Raw genomic sequence first — 18,464 nt, 5'->3', positions numbered from 1 at the left:
GGCCTGCTTTTCCTCAGCAGGGACAGGGAAGATGGTTAAAACTGATGGAACGATGGATGGAGCCAAATACAGGACCATTCTTGAAGAAAACCTGTTGGAGTCTGCAAAAGATCTGAGACTGGGACGGAAATTTGTCTTCCAACAAGACAATGATCCCAAACATAAAGCAAAATCTACAATAGAATGGTTCACAAAAAAACGTATGCAGGTGTTAGAGTGGCCAAGTCACAGTCCAGACCTGAATCCAATCGAGAATCTGTGGAAAGAGCTGAAAACTGCTTTCCACAAACGCCTCCATCCAACCTCACTCAGCTCCAGCTGTTTGCAAAGGAAGAATGGGCGAGAATTTCCCCCTTTCTCCCCCCCCCCCCCCCTCCCCCCATTTCTTTGACCTTGTGCAGGGATGTTAATAATGGCATTTTTTATATCCTGGATGGTGATTCCCGTTATCCCGGGTCATGAATGGGGAGAGAATAATTATATGAAGTTATCCCAAAAAAAATCTGGGACATTATCTAATTTCCCATTGGGAACTCTCATGAAGGGGGAGATATAACCTATTTATGTGGTCTGCCTCCCCCCCTTTTTGGGACTTGTTATATCTAATATGAATGGGCTGAGATCGGTGAATGAAAACGGTAGAAAATTGTCATTATTATATTCATGTTTCTTTGTTTAAGCATAATCATGCTATTTCTATTGGGCTATTATTGAATATCGTTCCTATTATATGGAGTTTTTGTCTCTTTTCCTTTATGAACGGCACTTATTCATATTGTGTCTCCCTAAATGGTGGCCGCCATCTTTTTGGAGTCCCGCGCATGCGCGGTACCCGAAAATATTGAATCACTCCTTTCCTCTTCCTGGCTGAACGCTAGCATGCATGTGACTTCCGGGACGCCGGGCACATGCTCTAACGCGGCGTTTTCGAAACTGCTCAACAGCTGTTAAGGTAATTTCTGGGTTATTTAAACCCTAGCCCCTCTTGTGGGCACACCTCACCCCTGACGAAGCTGTCCCAGGTGACAGCGATACGCGTGGGGACGCCTTACCCTACCTAGCTACTACTTTTTCTGGTGATACAAAATTAGGGCTGTTATTCCTTGGGGACCTTTGCACTTTTATACCATGACTCATGCACATGTAGCCATTACCATCTTGGGCACATGTGGATGATGGTTAAATCTCATGCTGTGCAATTTTTTCCTTGCCACTTATGCTATATAATGTGATTAGTATATGAGATTGCAGCTATTAATTTATGTATCTGTGGTTCATTATAAACCGGCCTATAGATCTCATGTTGTAAGTTTATATCATCTTACAATAGTATTGTGGCTTATGTTTATGCTATTATCTTTCATCTTTGCATATGAGGTTTATCTCTTAACCAGCTCATCATTCTATGATTATTATGTGCTTTAGGATGAATGTGGCCATGATCATATTATATATATGCTGATTGTTTTTTCTTACACTGTCCCATTGTTGGTAATCGGTGTTTTCATTATCTTGCAACAGTATTGTGACCCATGTGAATGTATTATTTGTGCATGTGAGGATTATATTTATTGCCTTATGGTCAGGATTCCTTATTGGGTGTATACAGCCCCTTTTTGTTCACCTTGTTTATATTATATCTGCTAGGGGGTTGTTCTGTCCCTCACAGAGGATAGACAAAGACATTTATAGGCTTTCAGCCTTTTTAATTGTTTTTAAATTGGTTTGTGTCCACTTGAGTGACTATTATAATAAAGACCTTTTGTATATTCACACAGGTGTATCCCAGTTTTTTGCATACCAGCTTTTCTCTTTTTATATTGTTAATTTGGTGTGCCTAGGTGATCCCTGTTTAAGTTAATTATTGGATGATTACATCCTTTAGGTGGTGCCCTCCCTAAGTTTATACTGGTTTGAGGTGTATAACACCCTTTTTAGGGTGTTTTTCTGGAGTGTTGGCATACCCAATGATACATTTTTGATAGTTATCTTATTATTGTAATTAAGGTCGTTTTTTGACAGCTGTCATGAACTTAGAGGAAAGAGTTAATTCTTGGTCCCATCAGACGGGGGACGTTTTTGATCTGGGTTCCCCTGATCAGATTGATAGTGAGAAAAATAATGATACTAGTTTTGACAAATTGTGTACTGATTTGATTAAACAACATAAAAACCTAACTAAGGTTTGGTATAACATCAAAAGTTTGGAGCATTATAAAAGAATGGGGATTATCCCCAGGGGTCTGAGGGTCCAGATCTTCCCCGCTTGGGAAGCGGACTCGGATTTTAAGAAAACTTGGGAGGCTGGTCTGGCTAAGTGTTCTGCTATCATCTTGGACATGCTTATAGTACATGACCGTGAGCTCCTTGTTTCACTAAAAGAAGAAATCAGTACTGGGGAATCAAAATTGAAGGATTTTGATCAAACCACTTTAGTGGGTCCGTTTCAGAACAAATTAAAGGGAATCATAGATCAATTCGAAAAAGAAATCATCAGGAGGAAGAAGAGTAAACTCCATAGAGATCAGAGAGACTTTCAGACAGGGGAGATTTATAGGTGGATCCATAGGGGCAATGGTAGACCTAAACCGAAAAACAGGAGACAGGAGTCACATACCCCAAACATTACTAATCAAGCTTCATCTAGTGAAGATTTTTTATCTTCAGACCCAAGCGATTTGGAAAGCGACATAGGAGGGGCAGAAGGAGGGGGCCCAAATCTCAGAAGTGGAGTGAGGAGAACCGCCTGGTCACCCCACAGACGTGGGGGGAACCGGAAGAGGAAGTAAGAGACAGTGACAACAATGGAGGTAATTTGAAAATCATTAATCTGTCTGAGCATGTAATAAGTACTGCTGAGGAGAAAATCCTTTCTAGGGGTTTATCTTTTTCGCCCATGAACACCTTGGACAAATTCGTCTTCATTAAAGATCTTTATATGTTTTGCAGACAGATCACTTTCAAACTTTTGTATCAAAAGCCTCAATTAGTGGATACCCTTCCTCAGGAGGATCAACTGGCTTTCCGGACTCTACTTGACTTATTGGAGGAACAAAATGATCCCCAGGGTAAGAGAAAATTTCCGGGCAGATTGCCCTCGCAAGCCACCCCCCGCCTTTCCCTTTTTCCTGTGGTCCAGATATTTTTTGACTCAGTATGTAGGGATATACGTGCCCTTAAAATAGATAACAATAGACAGAATAATATCTCTGTTGAGGAAAAAAGGGCCTTACGGGGTCTCAGAGAGAACAAGGACCTAGTGATAAAGGAAGCGGATAAGGGGGGCAACATTGTCCTTTGGCCAGTGAATTTGTATATCAAAGAAGCTAGACGCCAACTCTCTAACCGGGATATATATCAACCCCTCCCCTCTGACCCTACTTTGATTTTCAAGGCCAAGATGGATCGTCTTTTGAGTCATGTACATCACCAAGGAATCATTACAGAGAGAGAACTTGAATTTCTTACTGTCAAGAACCCCACCACGCCTACATTTTACATGCTCCCAAAGGTGCACAAATCACTGACCAACCCACCAGGTAGACCTATTGTCGCTGGAATAGGCGGAATTTTGGAACAACCCTGTCTATACTTAGACTTTTATTTACAACCTATTGCCTTACAGTTGGATTCCTATGTCAGAGACTCGGCGGACCTCATCACACGATTCGAAGATCTTGATATTCCGGAGGGTACTATTTTGGTAACTATGGATGTTGAGTCCCTTTACACCAACATCAAACATGATTTGGGTGTGGGGGCGGTGGCATACTTTCTATCTAAAAATAGTACGGGCTCCAGGGAACATGATGAGTTCCTGTTAAACCTGCTGTCTTTGATCTTAAATCTGAATTACTTTGTTTTTGACAGGGTATTCTATAAGCAGGTGTCCGGGACCGCGATGGGGGCACGCTGTGCCCCCTCGTATGCTGGCATCTTTCTTGGATGGTGGGAGGAGACGAAGGTCCGAAATACGATCAATTATGGAAGACACGTCTACAGGTGGTTTAGGTACTTGGACGATATTTTGATGTTATGGACTGGGTCGTGGGAGGAGTGTGAGAATTTCGTTACAGAATTAAATGACAACTCACTCAATATTTTTCTCACATCCTTTTTTTCGCTTACCACAGTCGATTTTCTAGATTTGAAAATTTCTTCATCTAACTCAAGAATCGTGACAGACCTTTTTCGGAAACCCACTTCAACTAACAGTCTCCTACACTATTCAAGCTTTCACCCAGCACACCAACGAAAAGGAATCCCAAAGGGCCAATTCCTCCGTCTTCGAAGGAATTGTAGTAGAGAGGAAGATTTCCGCTTACAGTCTCAGGATCTGACAAAAAGATTTCGGGCACGAGGATATCCGCAAAAGGTAATCTCCCGGGCTTTTCAGCACTCTGTATCTCAAGAAAGGAAGGATGTTTTGGTTAAACAAAATCGCCAGGGTAGAGCGGAATATAAAACCAGTATTATTACTATATATAATAATCAATGGTCAGATTTGCGACATATACTACAAAAAAACTGGGGTATTCTACAAAGTGAAGGGGCTTTAGCCAAACACATCTCGGATGTACCAAGTATGGTGGCTAGGAGAGCGAGGAACCTGAAAGATTTTCTTTCTAATAGTCATTTTATTAGGCCCACAAAAAGAACGGATGGGGGTTCCTTGATTGAAGGCTCCTACCCATGTGGTAATTGTAGTATTTGCCCCCTTATGTTAGCAAGGGACCTAACTCTCTGCACTATGTTTACATCTTCACAGAGACCTCGGGGCTACTTTAATTGCAGGACTAAAAACCTAGTTTATGGACTTATTTGCGGATGTCCTAAAATATATGTCGGACAGACGGGACAAGAGCTCCGAAAGCGAATCCAGCAGCACCTATCTACGATTGGAACAGCAAAAACGGACCTGGAAAAGGGAAAGACAATATCTTCGGTGGCGATGCACTTTTTGAAGGAGCATGGGGGACGGACTTCCAATATAAAGATTCTTGGACTGGAAAGAATTAGAACCAACATCAGAGGTGGTAATACCACCCTAGAACTTCTCAGACGGGAATCATCTTGGATTTTTAAATTAAATTGTCTTGCCCCGTTGGGCTTAAATGAGGACCTTTTGTTTACAGGGTTTTATAAACAAAGATGAGGTTCTCCTCTCCTCTTTGGTCGTTTTTTCGAATATTACCTAGTGGGTTTTGGACTCTTGTTCCCAGATCCTCCCTTTTCCCCCTTTCTCCCCCCCCCCCCCCCCCCCTCCCCCCATTTCTTTGACCTTGTGCAGGGATGTTAATAATGGCATTTTTTATATCCTGGATGGTGATTCCCGTTATCCCGGGTCATGAATGGGGAGAGAATAATTATATGAAGTTATCCCAAAAAAAATCTGGGACATTATCTAATTTCCCATTGGGAACTCTCATGAAGGGGGAGATATAACCTATTTATGTGGTCTGCCTCCCCCCCTTTTTGGGACTTGTTATATCTAATATGAATGGGCTGAGATCGGTGAATGAAAACGGTAGAAAATTGTCATTATTATATTCATGTTTCTTTGTTTAAGCATAATCATGCTATTTCTATTGGGCTATTATTGAATATCGTTCCTATTATATGGAGTTTTTGTCTCTTTTCCTTTATGAACGGCACTTATTCATATTGTGTCTCCCTAAATGGTGGCCGCCATCTTTTTGGAGTCCCGCGCATGCGCGGTACCCGAAAATATTGAATCACTCCTTTCCTCTTCCTGGCTGAACGCTAGCATGCATGTGACTTCCGGGACGCCGGGCACATGCTCTAACGCGGCGTTTTCGAAACTGCTCAACAGCTGTTAAGGTAATTTCTGGGTTATTTAAACCCTAGCCCCTCTTGTGGGCACACCTCACCCCTGACGAAGCTGTCCCAGGTGACAGCGATACGCGTGGGGACGCCTTACCCTACCTAGCTACTACTTTTTCTGGTGATACAAAATTAGGGCTGTTATTCCTTGGGGACCTTTGCACTTTTATACCATGACTCATGCACATGTAGCCATTACCATCTTGGGCACATGTGGATGATGGTTAAATCTCATGCTGTGCAATTTTTTCCTTGCCACTTATGCTATATAATGTGATTAGTATATGAGATTGCAGCTATTAATTTATGTATCTGTGGTTCATTATAAACCGGCCTATAGATCTCATGTTGTAAGTTTATATCATCTTACAATAGTATTGTGGCTTATGTTTATGCTATTATCTTTCATCTTTGCATATGAGGTTTATCTCTTAACCAGCTCATCATTCTATGATTATTATGTGCTTTAGGATGAATGTGGCCATGATCATATTATATATATGCTGATTGTTTTTTCTTACACTGTCCCATTGTTGGTAATCGGTGTTTTCATTATCTTGCAACAGTATTGTGACCCATGTGAATGTATTATTTGTCCATGTGAGGATTATATTTATTGCCTTATGGTCAGGATTCCTTATTGGGTGTATACAGCCCCTTTTTGTTCACCTTGTTTATATTATATCTGCTAGGGGGTTGTTCTGTCCCTCACAGAGGATAGACAAAGACATTTATAGGCTTTCAGCCTTTTTAATTGTTTTTAAATTGGTTTGTGTCCACTTGAGTGACTATTATAATAAAGACCTTTTGTATATTCACACAGGTGTATCCCAGTTTTTTGCATACCAGCTTTTCTCTTTTTATATTGTTAATTTGGTGTGCCTAGGTGATCCCTGTTTAAGTTAATTATTGGATGATTACATCCTTTAGGTGGTGCCCTCCCTAAGTTTATACTGGTTTCAGGTGTTAGAGTGGCCAAGTCACAGTCCAGACCTGAATCCAATCGAGAATCTGTGGAAAGAGCTGAAAACTGCTTTCCACAAACGCCTCCATCCAACCTCACTCAGCTCCAGCTGTTTGCAAAGGAAGAATGGGCGAGAATTTCAGTCTCTCGATGTGCAAAACTGATAGACACAGACCCCAAGCGACTTGTGCTGTAATCGCAGCAAAAGGTATCGCTACAAAGTATTAACTTAAAGGGGATGAATAATATTGCACGCCCCAATTTTCAGTTATTTATTTTTTAAAAAAGTTTAAAATAAGCAATAAATTTTGCTCAACTTCACAATTGTGTTCCACTTGTTGTTTCTTCACCAGAACTTTAAACGTTTTATCTTTATGTTTGAAGCCTCAAATGTGGGAAAATGTTGAAAAATTCAAGGGAGCCGAATACTTTTGCAAGGCACTGTATATCAAAACAATTCCCTTAGAGCGATGCAATCAGGGATAGAGATGAGCAAACCTGAACTTTAATATTTGGGGTTCATACCGAACTTGGACTTTACAAAAAAAATAATGAATATTTGAAGCCTGAAATGTGGGAAAAGGTTGAAAAATTCAAAGGGGCCGAATAATTTCGCAAGGCGCTGTATATATTTGAATAAAATGTAAATTGTTCTTTTATTCTATAAACTACTGACAACGTCTCCGAATTTCCTTGATACTTCCCAGCAACCCAACCACAACAGCACAAATTAGCTGTGGTGCTGAAAGGGGCACAGTAAGGAAGAAAAAAAATCCATGAAGGATATGCTTTTTGGGCAGAAATATGGCAAAGTGGAATAAAATAGAAATAGCCATTTAGGACTAGTTATAGAGCTTAATTTATGTGATAACCTCTCAAAACACATAGGGAAGTTAGCTACTTCCTCCTGAACCACTGTCCTTCTAGGGATCTACGGGAGTGACAATAGTTGCCAGCAGACAGCTACTTCCTGCTCTGAAATTGAAGGCAGAAGTCTGTAAAGTAATAAATTGAGGCTACAAGAGATGTAGACTGCACATCAGGAGTCAAGAGCGCAGGAAAGTTTTTATTTTTAGCTGCAGATATTAATCCTATTACTTGATTAACTTTTTACATTCTCTCGGCTGCAGAATTACTTATATATATATAGATAGATATGCCATTGTTGTAAAAAGCAGCGGGTCGTCTCCCCCCCACCAGTCCCACTACTTCTGGATTTTGCAGGTCAGGATGAGAGTTCCTCTGCCATAGAAAAGATGATGCGTCTTTCTGAGCGTAGACGCCTGTGAGACATCAGATAAGTGAGGAAATAGAGGATTATCAGCTTGCGGTAACTTCAAAAGAATTAATCATATACCAGAAAGTTTGTCATTTCTGAAAGGGACGTCAAAATTTTTAAAAGAAAGTTCTCAGCTCCTTAAAAGTGGAGATGCTGGTACTGAAAGTAGATAGTTCCTTAAAGAACCTGAATCCCTAATATAAAATAAAAAAAATCCTGCAAGCATAAGGCCATGATATCCTCATATTCTGTTTATGTTTCTGACTGACCATCTATTGTGTATGGAAACCTTCTGACTTTCTCCGAGACCTCACATAATCTTTTTATTCTTCCGGTAGATAAGCCACCACCAGAGGAGTCTGGGAGGACAGAGGAGTCTGGGAGGACAGAGGAGTCTGGGAGGACCGAGGAGTCTGGGAGGACCGAGGAGTCTGGGAGGATAGAGGGGACAGAGGAGTCTGGGAGGATAGAGGGGACCGAGGAGTCCGGGAGGTCAGTGGAGTCTGGGAGAACCGAGGAGTCAGAGGGGACAAAGGAAACAGAGGAGTTAGAGGGAAATGAGGAGTCTGGGAGCATAAGGGAGACAGAGGGGACTGAGGAGTCTGGGAGGACCAAGGAGTCAGAGGGGACTGAAAAGTCACAAAGGACCGAGGAGTCAGAGGACTCTGACAAGACAGAAGAGTCTGGGAGGACATAGGATTCTGGGGGGACAGAGGAGTCTGAACAGACAGAGGAGTCTAAGGAGACCGAGAAGTCTGGGGGGACCGATGAGTCACAGAGGACCAAGTCAAAGGAGTCTGGGAGGATAGAGCAGTCTGGGAGGACAGAAGAGTCTGAGAGGACAAAGGATTCTGGGGGGACAGAGGAGTCTAAGGGGACCGAGAAGTTCGGGGGAACGAAGAGTCACAGAGGACCAAGATGTCAGAGGAGTCTGGGAGGATAGAGGAGTCTGGGATCAGAGGAGTCAGAGGGTACAGAGTAGTCAGGGTACAGAAGAGTCTAGGAGGATAAAGGAGTCTAGGAAGACAGAGGAGTCAGAGGGTACAGAGGAGTCAGCGGGTACAGAGGAGTCAGAGGGTACAGAGGAGTCAGAGGGTACAGAGGAGTCAGTGGGTACAGAGGAGTCAGAGGGTACAGAGGAGTCAGCGGGTACAGAGGAGTCTAGGAAGACAGAGGAGTCAGAGGGTACAGAGGAGTATGGGAGGACAGAGGAGTCTGGTAGGACAGAGGAGTCAGAGGGGAATGAGTAGTTTGGAATAGAAAGGAGGGGGAAAAAAAAAAAGAGTCTGGAAGGGGAAGCGAAATCTAGAGGGGGCAGGGGCGCATAGAGGGGACTTGAGAGGACAGAGCAGTCAGGAAGACAGAGATGTTGGGAATAGGTAGAGCAGTGTGGATGGGACAGAGCATGCTGGAGGTGAAAGATGAGTCTAAGATACAGAGAAGTTTGGAGGAGGACAGCTAGGTCTAGTGGGGACAGAGGGATCTGGAGGGTAAGGAGGAGCATAGACGGGTGGTTGGAGGGGACAGGAAGTCTGGAAGAGAAGACGGGTCTGGAAGGGGATGAGAAGTCTGAACGAGACAAAGGGGGTCTTGAGTACACAAGAGGGCCTGGAGGGAACTTATGTGTTTTGAGGGGACAGAGGAGTTTAACAGCAGCTTTTTCCTCTCTCCCCATTAGAACACACTGATCCTCGGCCTAGCAGAGTAGTATAGCATTTCATGAAGAATTATCATGTATCATGTCCCAGTATATAACACTATCAGTCACCTAGTATGTCATTAAATCGTGAGATCATGTGATTGTTGGGAGCCAATGGGCAGTTAATAGGGGCATTGTGCCATGAATAGAAGGTTCATACACCATAGGCTCACGGTCACCTCTTTATTGTGTGTTCACACCTTGTAGATTTTGGGAAGTTTTCCTGGAACGGTGGGAAAGTGCTGTTCACTCTCTGATGAATATTCATAGGACCACCTGTCGCCCACCATGGACCATATGCTGTAGTAATGACTACAGTCATCTTCTAATGATGGATATCACATCAGCACAATCATCCTCCCCTCTCAGCACTTGCAGCTTCTCTTCTTTTTGCCCAGTTCTTCTATCAGATCCGGGCGGCTCCGAGCTGAGACATCTATTTGTTTGAAGTTTCGAACCTTCCGCTAATTAGAGCATCTGGAGGATTAATGGAGCAGCGAGGGTATATCTACATAATGATGACACTACTGAACATATATAAATCATGTACAAATATTTACAAGACAGGATAACTGTACCCCTGGATGGATGGATAGACAGACACAGATAGATAGATAGAAGGGTTTGATAGATAAATAGATTAATCGATACAAGAGTAGATTGAAAGAAGGAAGGAAGGATAGATACTGTAAATAGATGGATACTATAGATAGATATAGTGTAGATAGATACTGTAGATAGCCAGATTCTGTAGATAGATAGATAAAAGGATAGATTGATGTATATATAGATAGATAAATAGAAGGAAGATTAGATAGATTAATAGATACAAGAATAGATTGAGAGAAGGAAGGATAGATACTGTAGATAATAATACTGTAGATAGAGGGATAGACAGATACTGTTGATGGATAATTAGAAGGATAAATAGATACATTTATCTATAGATATATAGATAAATAGAAGGAAGATTAGATAGATAGATAGATAGATACAAGAATAGATTGATAGAAGAAAGGAAGGATAGATACTATAGATAGACAGATAGGTAGATATAGTGTAAATAGATAGATACTGTAGATAGAGGGATAGATGGATAAATAGATAGAAGGATAGATTGATTGCTAGGATAGATTAATCTATGGATTGATAGATTAGATAGAAGGAAGGTTAGATAGATTAATAAATACAAGAATAGATTGATAGATGGAAGGAGGGAAAGCTAGATAGATAGAAGGATAGATAGATAGAGATATATGGGAGGAATAAATCTAGATAGTTTTAGATGAGATACGACATAGAACTATGTAGGTAGATAGATATGTACATATGTATATGAGATAAAAAGATAGATATGCAGATATTTATGAGGGTAGATAGATAGAGGGATAGATATATAGATGATAGGCGATAGATAGATAGATAGATAGAGGGATAGATAGATAGAGGGATAGATAGATAGAGGGATAGATAGATGATAGGCGATAGATAGATAGATAGATAGATAGAGGGATAAATATATAGAAAGGAGATAGATAGATAGATAGATAGAGGGATAGATATATAGAAGATAGGCGATAGATGGATAGAGCGATAGATAGAGGGATAGATAGGATTATATAATACACAGTCAGAGGTAATCAGACTCTCCTGCTCCCTCCTCTACAGAAGAGCTGACACTTCCATCACCCGCTCTTCTCTGCACCTTCCCTTCTCCTCTTCTGTCCCTTCCTATCTCTGTAGCTGCAGGAGCCGCCGATGTAGTTTATTGCTGGATTTGTTGCACATGTCGCCTCGCGGTCCTCACTGACTGTGAGCTCTGACGGCTGCGGAGAGCGACCCATCCAACATCAGACACCCGGGAGAAGAGAGGAAGAGGAGGAAGGAAGGAAGAAGAAAAGAAAGAAGGAAAGAGCAGTCAGAAAAGAAAGAAGGAAAGAGCAGGCAGAAAAGAAAGAAGGAAAGAGCAGGCAGAAAAGAAAGAAGGAAAGAGCAGTCAGAAAAGAAAGAAGGAAAGAGCAGGCAGAAAAGAAAGAAGGAAAGAGCAGGCAGAAAAGAAAGAAGGAAAGAGCAGGCAGAAAAGAAAGAAGGAAAGAGCAGGCAGAAAAGAAAGAAGGAAAGAGCAGTCAGAAAAGAAAGAAGGAAAGAGCAGGCAGAAAAGAAAGAAGGAAAGAGCAGTCAGAAAAGAAAGAAGGAAAGAGCAGGCAGAAAATAAAGGAAAGAGTACAAAGGAAGGGATGAAAGAGGAGGAAAGAAGGAAGGAAACAGAAAAAAGGGAGGAAGAAAGAAGGAAGAAAGAGAAAGAGGAAAGGTAAAAAAAAAAAAAAGGAGAGAAAGAAGGAAAGATTTGGCTGACAACTTACTACCAGCCTTATATAGTGAGGGGGGAGAGGAGAATATCCCGTATCTGCCCACTCAGCCCGTGGAGACTCCGCGCAGCTCCTCTCCTGTGCACAGACCACCTCAGATCAGAGCAGAACGCACCGAGCCCCCTGTCCTCCTCCAGGACCTGAGAAACCAGCAGCCCATGAACAGGGTGAACAAGGTGCTGCGGAGCGTCAGGAGACCCTCCCGGAGGAAGAGAAGGGAGAACAGCAGGGCAGCCGAGGATGAGGATGGGGAAGGAGAGCAGGAAAGCCCGGAGGACACCTGTGAGGACAGCCTGTGCAGCCTCAGCCTCTGCGTGAGCGGTAAGTGATGCCACAGGACACCCGGGGTCAGTGTGTGGAGCCTAGAAGAGGGGCTGATATCAGTCACATAGGGTGCAATACACACAGGAGCACAGCAGCCTCTAGAAGATCAAAATGTCGGCAAACATTGCACATATGACATCTGAACTGCATTACTGCTATATGGAATATACTCATCAAGATGAAGATACTTAGCACATAAATTGGCTTTTGTTTTTTTGTACTGTGATGTAATATCTGGATATCAATATTTATATCAGTGCTGGAGCATTATAAGAGGGGCTGATATCAGTCACATATAATGTAATATCTGGAGGTTATATCAGCACTGGAGCATTATAAGAGGGGCTGATATTAGTCACATGTGATGTAATATCTGGAATAATATATCAGTACTGGAGCATTATAAGAGGGGCTGATATTAGTTACATATAATGTAATATCTGGAGGTTATATCAGCACTGAAGCGTTATAAGAGGGGCTGATATCAGTAACATATGATGTAATATCTGGAATAATATATCAGTACTGGAGTGTTATAAGAGGGGCTGATATCAGTCACATATAGTGTAATGTCTGGAAGTTATATCAGTGCTGGAGCATTATAAGAGGGGCTGATATCAGTCACATATGGTGTAATGTCTGGAAGTTATATCAGTGCTGGAGCATTATAAGAGGGGCTGATATCAGTCACATATGGTGTAATGTCTGGGGGTCAGATCAGTAGTGGAGTGTAATAAGAGTGGCTAATATATCAGTCACATATAATGTAATATCTGGAAGTTATATCAGTAGTGGAGTGTAATAAGAGGGGCTGATATCAGTCACATATGGTGTAATGTCTGGAAGTTATATCAGTAGTGGAGTGTAATAAGAGGGGCTGATATCAGTCACATGTGATGTAATGTCTGGAGGTTATATCAGTGCTGGAGCATAAGCATATGTGCACACCAAATTTTTTGAGGAATATTTTAGAACGGGTCAACTCCGAAAAATGCTTAAAAACTCCTCCATTTATTTCTATTTACAAACAAACAAAACCACAACATTTTCCTGTTCATATGTTCCGCCTTTCCTGTGTGTTTTTTCTGCTGTATGTTGTGAAAAACACCTGATGGGAAAAATGGAAAATGCTGTCACTGGTCCAAGGCGACTCCTCCAGACTAAGCGCTGTCCAGTCAATAGGGGCAAGAAACAAACAGAACAAACTTTGTCTGCACATATCCTTATAAGCGTCTGGTATCAGTCATGTGATGAAAATGCTTCTCAGGACTGGAGAGGTCACAACATGGTGACCGTGGAGGCAGGGAGGTCTCATACTGCTGTAGTCATCCTGAAATGGCTGACAACAGAGGACAATAGATTGCGTTCAAGTGTACTGCAGATGCAAACAAGATAAATTTCTGTTTCAGCGTGCCTTTAAGGAGTTCATTACTGCGGTTGTCCTATAAAACACCTGTGGTCTTATCCCAGCAATGGCATCTATAAGGCAGGCTGCAGTCACAATATTACTGACTACTGATACATTTATAATGTTATATTGCTATATATGTTTCCTGAGTAGAGCTGAGATAATCATTTGTCTTGGTTCTATATATTATGACGTATCTACGGCTTTACATAGGACTTCATTCGGACCTGAATTTTATTAAAGAAGTTTTTGGTGTGTATAATATGTGTGTACTGATGTGCAGTCTGTGCACAGTCGTGGCCAAAACTTCCAACTCTGACCCAAATTTTCGGTTTCAAACTTTGCAGCTTCAGTGTTTCTCGATCTTGTACCCGGATTTTCTATGGTTACTGAAGTACAAACTGCTCCTGGATGATGGGAGAAGTTGTTCTTGGAGGAGGTGTAGATCCCAATCTTTATTCATGGCCAAGGTCTTAGGTATAATTGTGAGCGAGTCCCCTTTATGGATGAGAAGCCCCCACACATACATGATCTCCGTAAGCTTTTCTGTTGTTGCGCATTCCCCTCCCAATTCCCATCCCTCCCCCCTGGCCTCTGCAGTCCAGTCGCTGAACTACCTGCAATATTCGGAACTGTTCACACATTGCTTTTTTTCTGCAGCCAAAACCTGCTATCTAAGGCTAAAGCGGGCTTTACACGCTACGACATCGCTAATGCGGAGTCGTTGGGGTCACGGAATTGGTGACGCACATCCGGCCGCATTAGCGATGCCGTTGCGTGTGACATCGATTAGCGATTTTGCATCGTTGCAAAACAGTGAAAAATCGCTAATCGGCGACATGGGGGTCCATTCCCAATTATCGTTACTTCAGCAGTAACGAGGTTGTTCCTCGTTCCTGCGGCAGCACACATCGCTGCGTGTGACGCCGCAGGAGCGAGGAAACTCTCCCTACCTGCCTCCCGGCCGCTATGCGGAAGGAAGGAGGTGGGCGGGATGCTACGTCCCGCTCATCTCCGCCCCTCCGCTGCGATTGGGCGGCGGTTCAGTGACGTCGCTGTGACGCCGCATGGACCGCCCCCTTAGAAAGGAGGCGGTTCGCCCGTCACAGCGACGTCGCCGGACAGGTGAGTATGTGTGACGGCTGTGGGCGATGTTGTGCGGCACGGGCAGCGATATGCCCGTGTCGCGCAACAGATGGGGGCGGGTACGCACACTAGCAATATCGGGACCGATATCGCAGTGTGTAAAGTAGCCTTAAGTTCACACTAGAAAAATGATTTCTCAAGAGTGAAGGATTAGTGCACCTGCGTTAAAAAACGCACCAAAAACGCACCCGGTTGCTCCCTGCATTATTGTGCCAATTATCTATGGAAAATAATGCAGTTAGCTGTAGAAAAGAAGTGACATGCTCATTCTTTTTCTTAAGAAAATTCTTTCAGTAGATTTTCTTAAGAAAAAAACGCAGTGTGCGCACAGCTAATTTTTTTTTGCCATAGGTTTTACTGGGGAATGTCTGCAGAAAAGTTACAAGAATTTCTCAAGAAATTCCTCAGCAAAAACGGACCAAAAACGCAGGTAAAAAACGCAGTGTGTGAACATAGCCTAAGGCTGCTTTCACACATCAGTTTTTTTGCATCAGGCACAATCCGGCTCAAAAAGCTATGCAACGGATGCGGCGAAAAAACCTGATCCGTTGGATAAGTTTTTCCATGCGGCCCGTCCGTTTTTTGACGGATACGACTTGATACTGAGCATGCGCAGCTCAAAAAACTGCATCCGGCGGCCGGATGCGGTTTTTGCCGCAGGACACCCCATCCGGCGTACATAGGCTTGCATTGTAAATCGCGCCGCAGAAGAAAACGTGCCAAGCAACGTTCCATCCAGCCGCGGCATGGGCTAAATATGCCGCATCTGGCAAAAACCGGACGCAACGCAAGGCCATGCGGCACAATACGGTGCTAATGCAAGTCTATGCGGGAAAAAAACGCAACCGGCAGAAAAAAAAAATGGTTGCGTTTTTTCTGCAAAGCGCCGTATTGTGCCGCTCAGAAAAAAACGGATGTGTGAAAGCAGCCTGAGGAGTAAGAGAGCTGCTTATAAAAAAAAAAAAAGATTGTTACTTCTTTTTTTGTGCAGATATGTGTCATTTGTCTACAGTAGATATTTAATTAAAAAAAGCAGCAAAAATGCAACAGTTGCGTTTCTCCACTTTCTCATTGCCTTCTATAGTGAAAAGACGCTGCAAAAATGCTGAAGAATTGACAAGCTGCAGTTTTCCCCAACACATCAGTTTTCTATTTCAGTCAAGGAAAAAAAAAAGTAATCATTTGCACGAAATTTCTGAAATCTCAGATTTTGCTGGTGCTGTAAAAAGAAGCTTTTAATTTGCATAAACAATCATAAATAAAATCTCTCCAAAAACGCAAAGTGTGAACATAAGGCTCCGTTACACGCAACGACGTATTTAACGATATATTGCTAAGGTCACGGATTCTGTGACGCACATCCGGCATCGTTAGCAACGTCGTTGCATGTGACAGCAAGGAACCACCGTTAACGATGGAAAATACTCACCTTCGTCCATCGTTGACACGTCGTTCATTTTTAAAAAATCATTGATTGTTGTGGATGCAGGTTGTTCGTCGTTCCCGAGGCAGCACACATCACTACGTGTGACACCCCGGGAACGACGAACTTCAGCTTACCTGCGACCGCGGCCGTGAGGAAGGAAGGAGGTGGGCGGGATGTTACGTCCTGCTCATCTCTGCCCCTCCGCTTCTATTGGGCGGCCACTTAGTGACGCCACACGAATCGCACCCTTAGAAAGGAGGCGGTTTGCCGGCAACAGCGACGTCGCTAGGCAGGTAAGTAGTGTGATGGCTCGAAACGATTTTGTGCGCCACGGGCAGCGATTAGCCCGTGATGCACAAACGACAAGGGGCAGGTACACTCGCTAGCGATATCGCTGCGTGTAACACCCCTTAGGGGCACTTTGCACACTGCGACATCGCAGGTGCGATGTCGGTGGGGTCAAATTGAAAATGACGCACTTCCGGCATCGCATGCGACATCGCAATGTGTAAAGGCTGGATGATACGATTAACGAGCGCAAAAGCGTCGTAATCGTATCATCGGTAGAGCGTCGGCGTAATTCATAATTACGCCGACGCAATGGTCCGATGTTGTTCCTCGCTCCTGCGGCAGCACACATCACTGTGTGTGAAGTCGCAGGAGCGAGGAACGTCTCCTACCGACCTCACTGCGGCTTCCATAGGATATGCGGAAGGAAGGAGGTGGGCAGGATGTTTACATCCTGCTCATCTCCGCCCCTCCGCTCCGATTGGCCGCCTGCCGTGTGACGTCACAATGACGCCGCACGACCCGCCCCCTTAACAAGGAGGCGGGTCGCCGGCCACAGGGACGTCGCACGGCAGGTGAGTGTGTGTGTGAAGCTGGCGTAGCGATAATTTTCGCTACGCCAGCTATCACCACATATCGCTGCTGCGACGGGGGCGGGGACTATCACACTCGGCATCGCAGCATCGGCCTGCGATGTCGTAGTGTGCAAACCCCGCCTTATAGTCTTAATTTCTATGATGAAGCCCCTTCAGACTATTTGGGACATCTGTAAGAATGATTGTCCAGAGAAGAAAATGTGAGCACCAGCAATAAAGCAACCGGAGACCACTCATGTGTGGGGGCTTCTCATCTAGCCTCTAGGACGAGCTCACTCACAATTATACCTAAGACCACGGCCATGGAGTAAATAATGGGTTCTAAACCTCCTCCAAAACAACTTCTACTAACCAAGACAATGTGGGGATGAGTCTTTCCGGTAGGATGGAGACTACGTCACACGGCAAAAGTGAGAACTTATGAACAAAACACTGACATTTTGGGTTCATGCCAAGGAAACTCTCAAAATCTCAGTCCCATTGAGAATTTGTGGTCAATCCTCAAAAAGCAACAAAAACCCAGAAATTGGGATATACTCAGAGTTCTGATGAGACAAGAACGGCTCATCAGTCAGGATCTGCCCAGAAGCCAGAAGGGATGAAGTCTGGAGAAATCGGCGTCGGCGCTGGAAATATTCAGTCTTTACAGAAACTTCATGTATTTGTCAATAAAAGTTTAGAATGTTCATAATTGAACGGCAGTAACCATAGAAACATCCGACTAAAAGAGGGAGAAACACTGAAGTAGTAAAGTGTGAAAAACTAAATGTGTCAAGTATCAAAACTTGTGGCCACGACTGTAGTGTGTTCTGTGTGTTTGTATTATGTGTCCATATGATATGTCTTCAAAGTAGGAGGAGAAAAAGGGGTTAATCCCGCGCAATCCGCCAGAAAGAGATGTAGAAATGTTGATAAATTAATAACTTTTTAATTCCATAGGTCTACGCGTTTCGAGGTATAAAAACCTCTTCCTCAGGACCAGAATATCAACAATGTATCATTGTTGATATTCTGGTCCTGAGGAAGAGGTTTTTATACCTCGAAACGCGTAGACCTATGGAATAAAAAAGTTATTAATTTATCAACATTTCTACATCTCTTTCTGGCGGATTGCGCGGGAT

The 18,464-nt window shown here is 43.3% G+C and overlaps 1 protein-coding gene across 5 annotated transcripts in view; it reads left to right on the top strand.

Moving 5' to 3' along the window:
• GRIP2 (glutamate receptor interacting protein 2) overlaps positions 1 to 18,464 on the top strand; it is a 412,653-nt gene that overhangs the window by 216,896 nt on the left and 177,293 nt on the right. For 2 of the 5 annotated variants that reach the window (XM_075321557.1, XM_075321562.1), the window contains exon 1: positions 11,918 to 12,476. The exons of 2 other annotated variants lie outside the window; for them this stretch is intronic. In XM_075321557.1, coding sequence (XP_075177672.1) covers positions 12,314 to 12,476 — 163 coding nt within the window. In that variant the 5' untranslated portion in view covers positions 11,918 to 12,313. Of the gene's footprint in view, positions 1 to 11,917; positions 12,477 to 18,464 lie in introns of those variants that run through there. One more of the 5 variants, XM_075321555.1, reaches the window with a different exon arrangement.

This window comes from Anomaloglossus baeobatrachus, chromosome 8 (assembly GCF_048569485.1).
Source record: "Anomaloglossus baeobatrachus isolate aAnoBae1 chromosome 8, aAnoBae1.hap1, whole genome shotgun sequence".
NCBI classification, from domain to species: Eukaryota; Metazoa; Chordata; class Amphibia; order Anura; family Aromobatidae; genus Anomaloglossus; species Anomaloglossus baeobatrachus.
The sequence above is the reverse complement of the archived record's forward strand: the minus strand, read 5'-3'. Positions and strand labels throughout refer to the sequence as shown.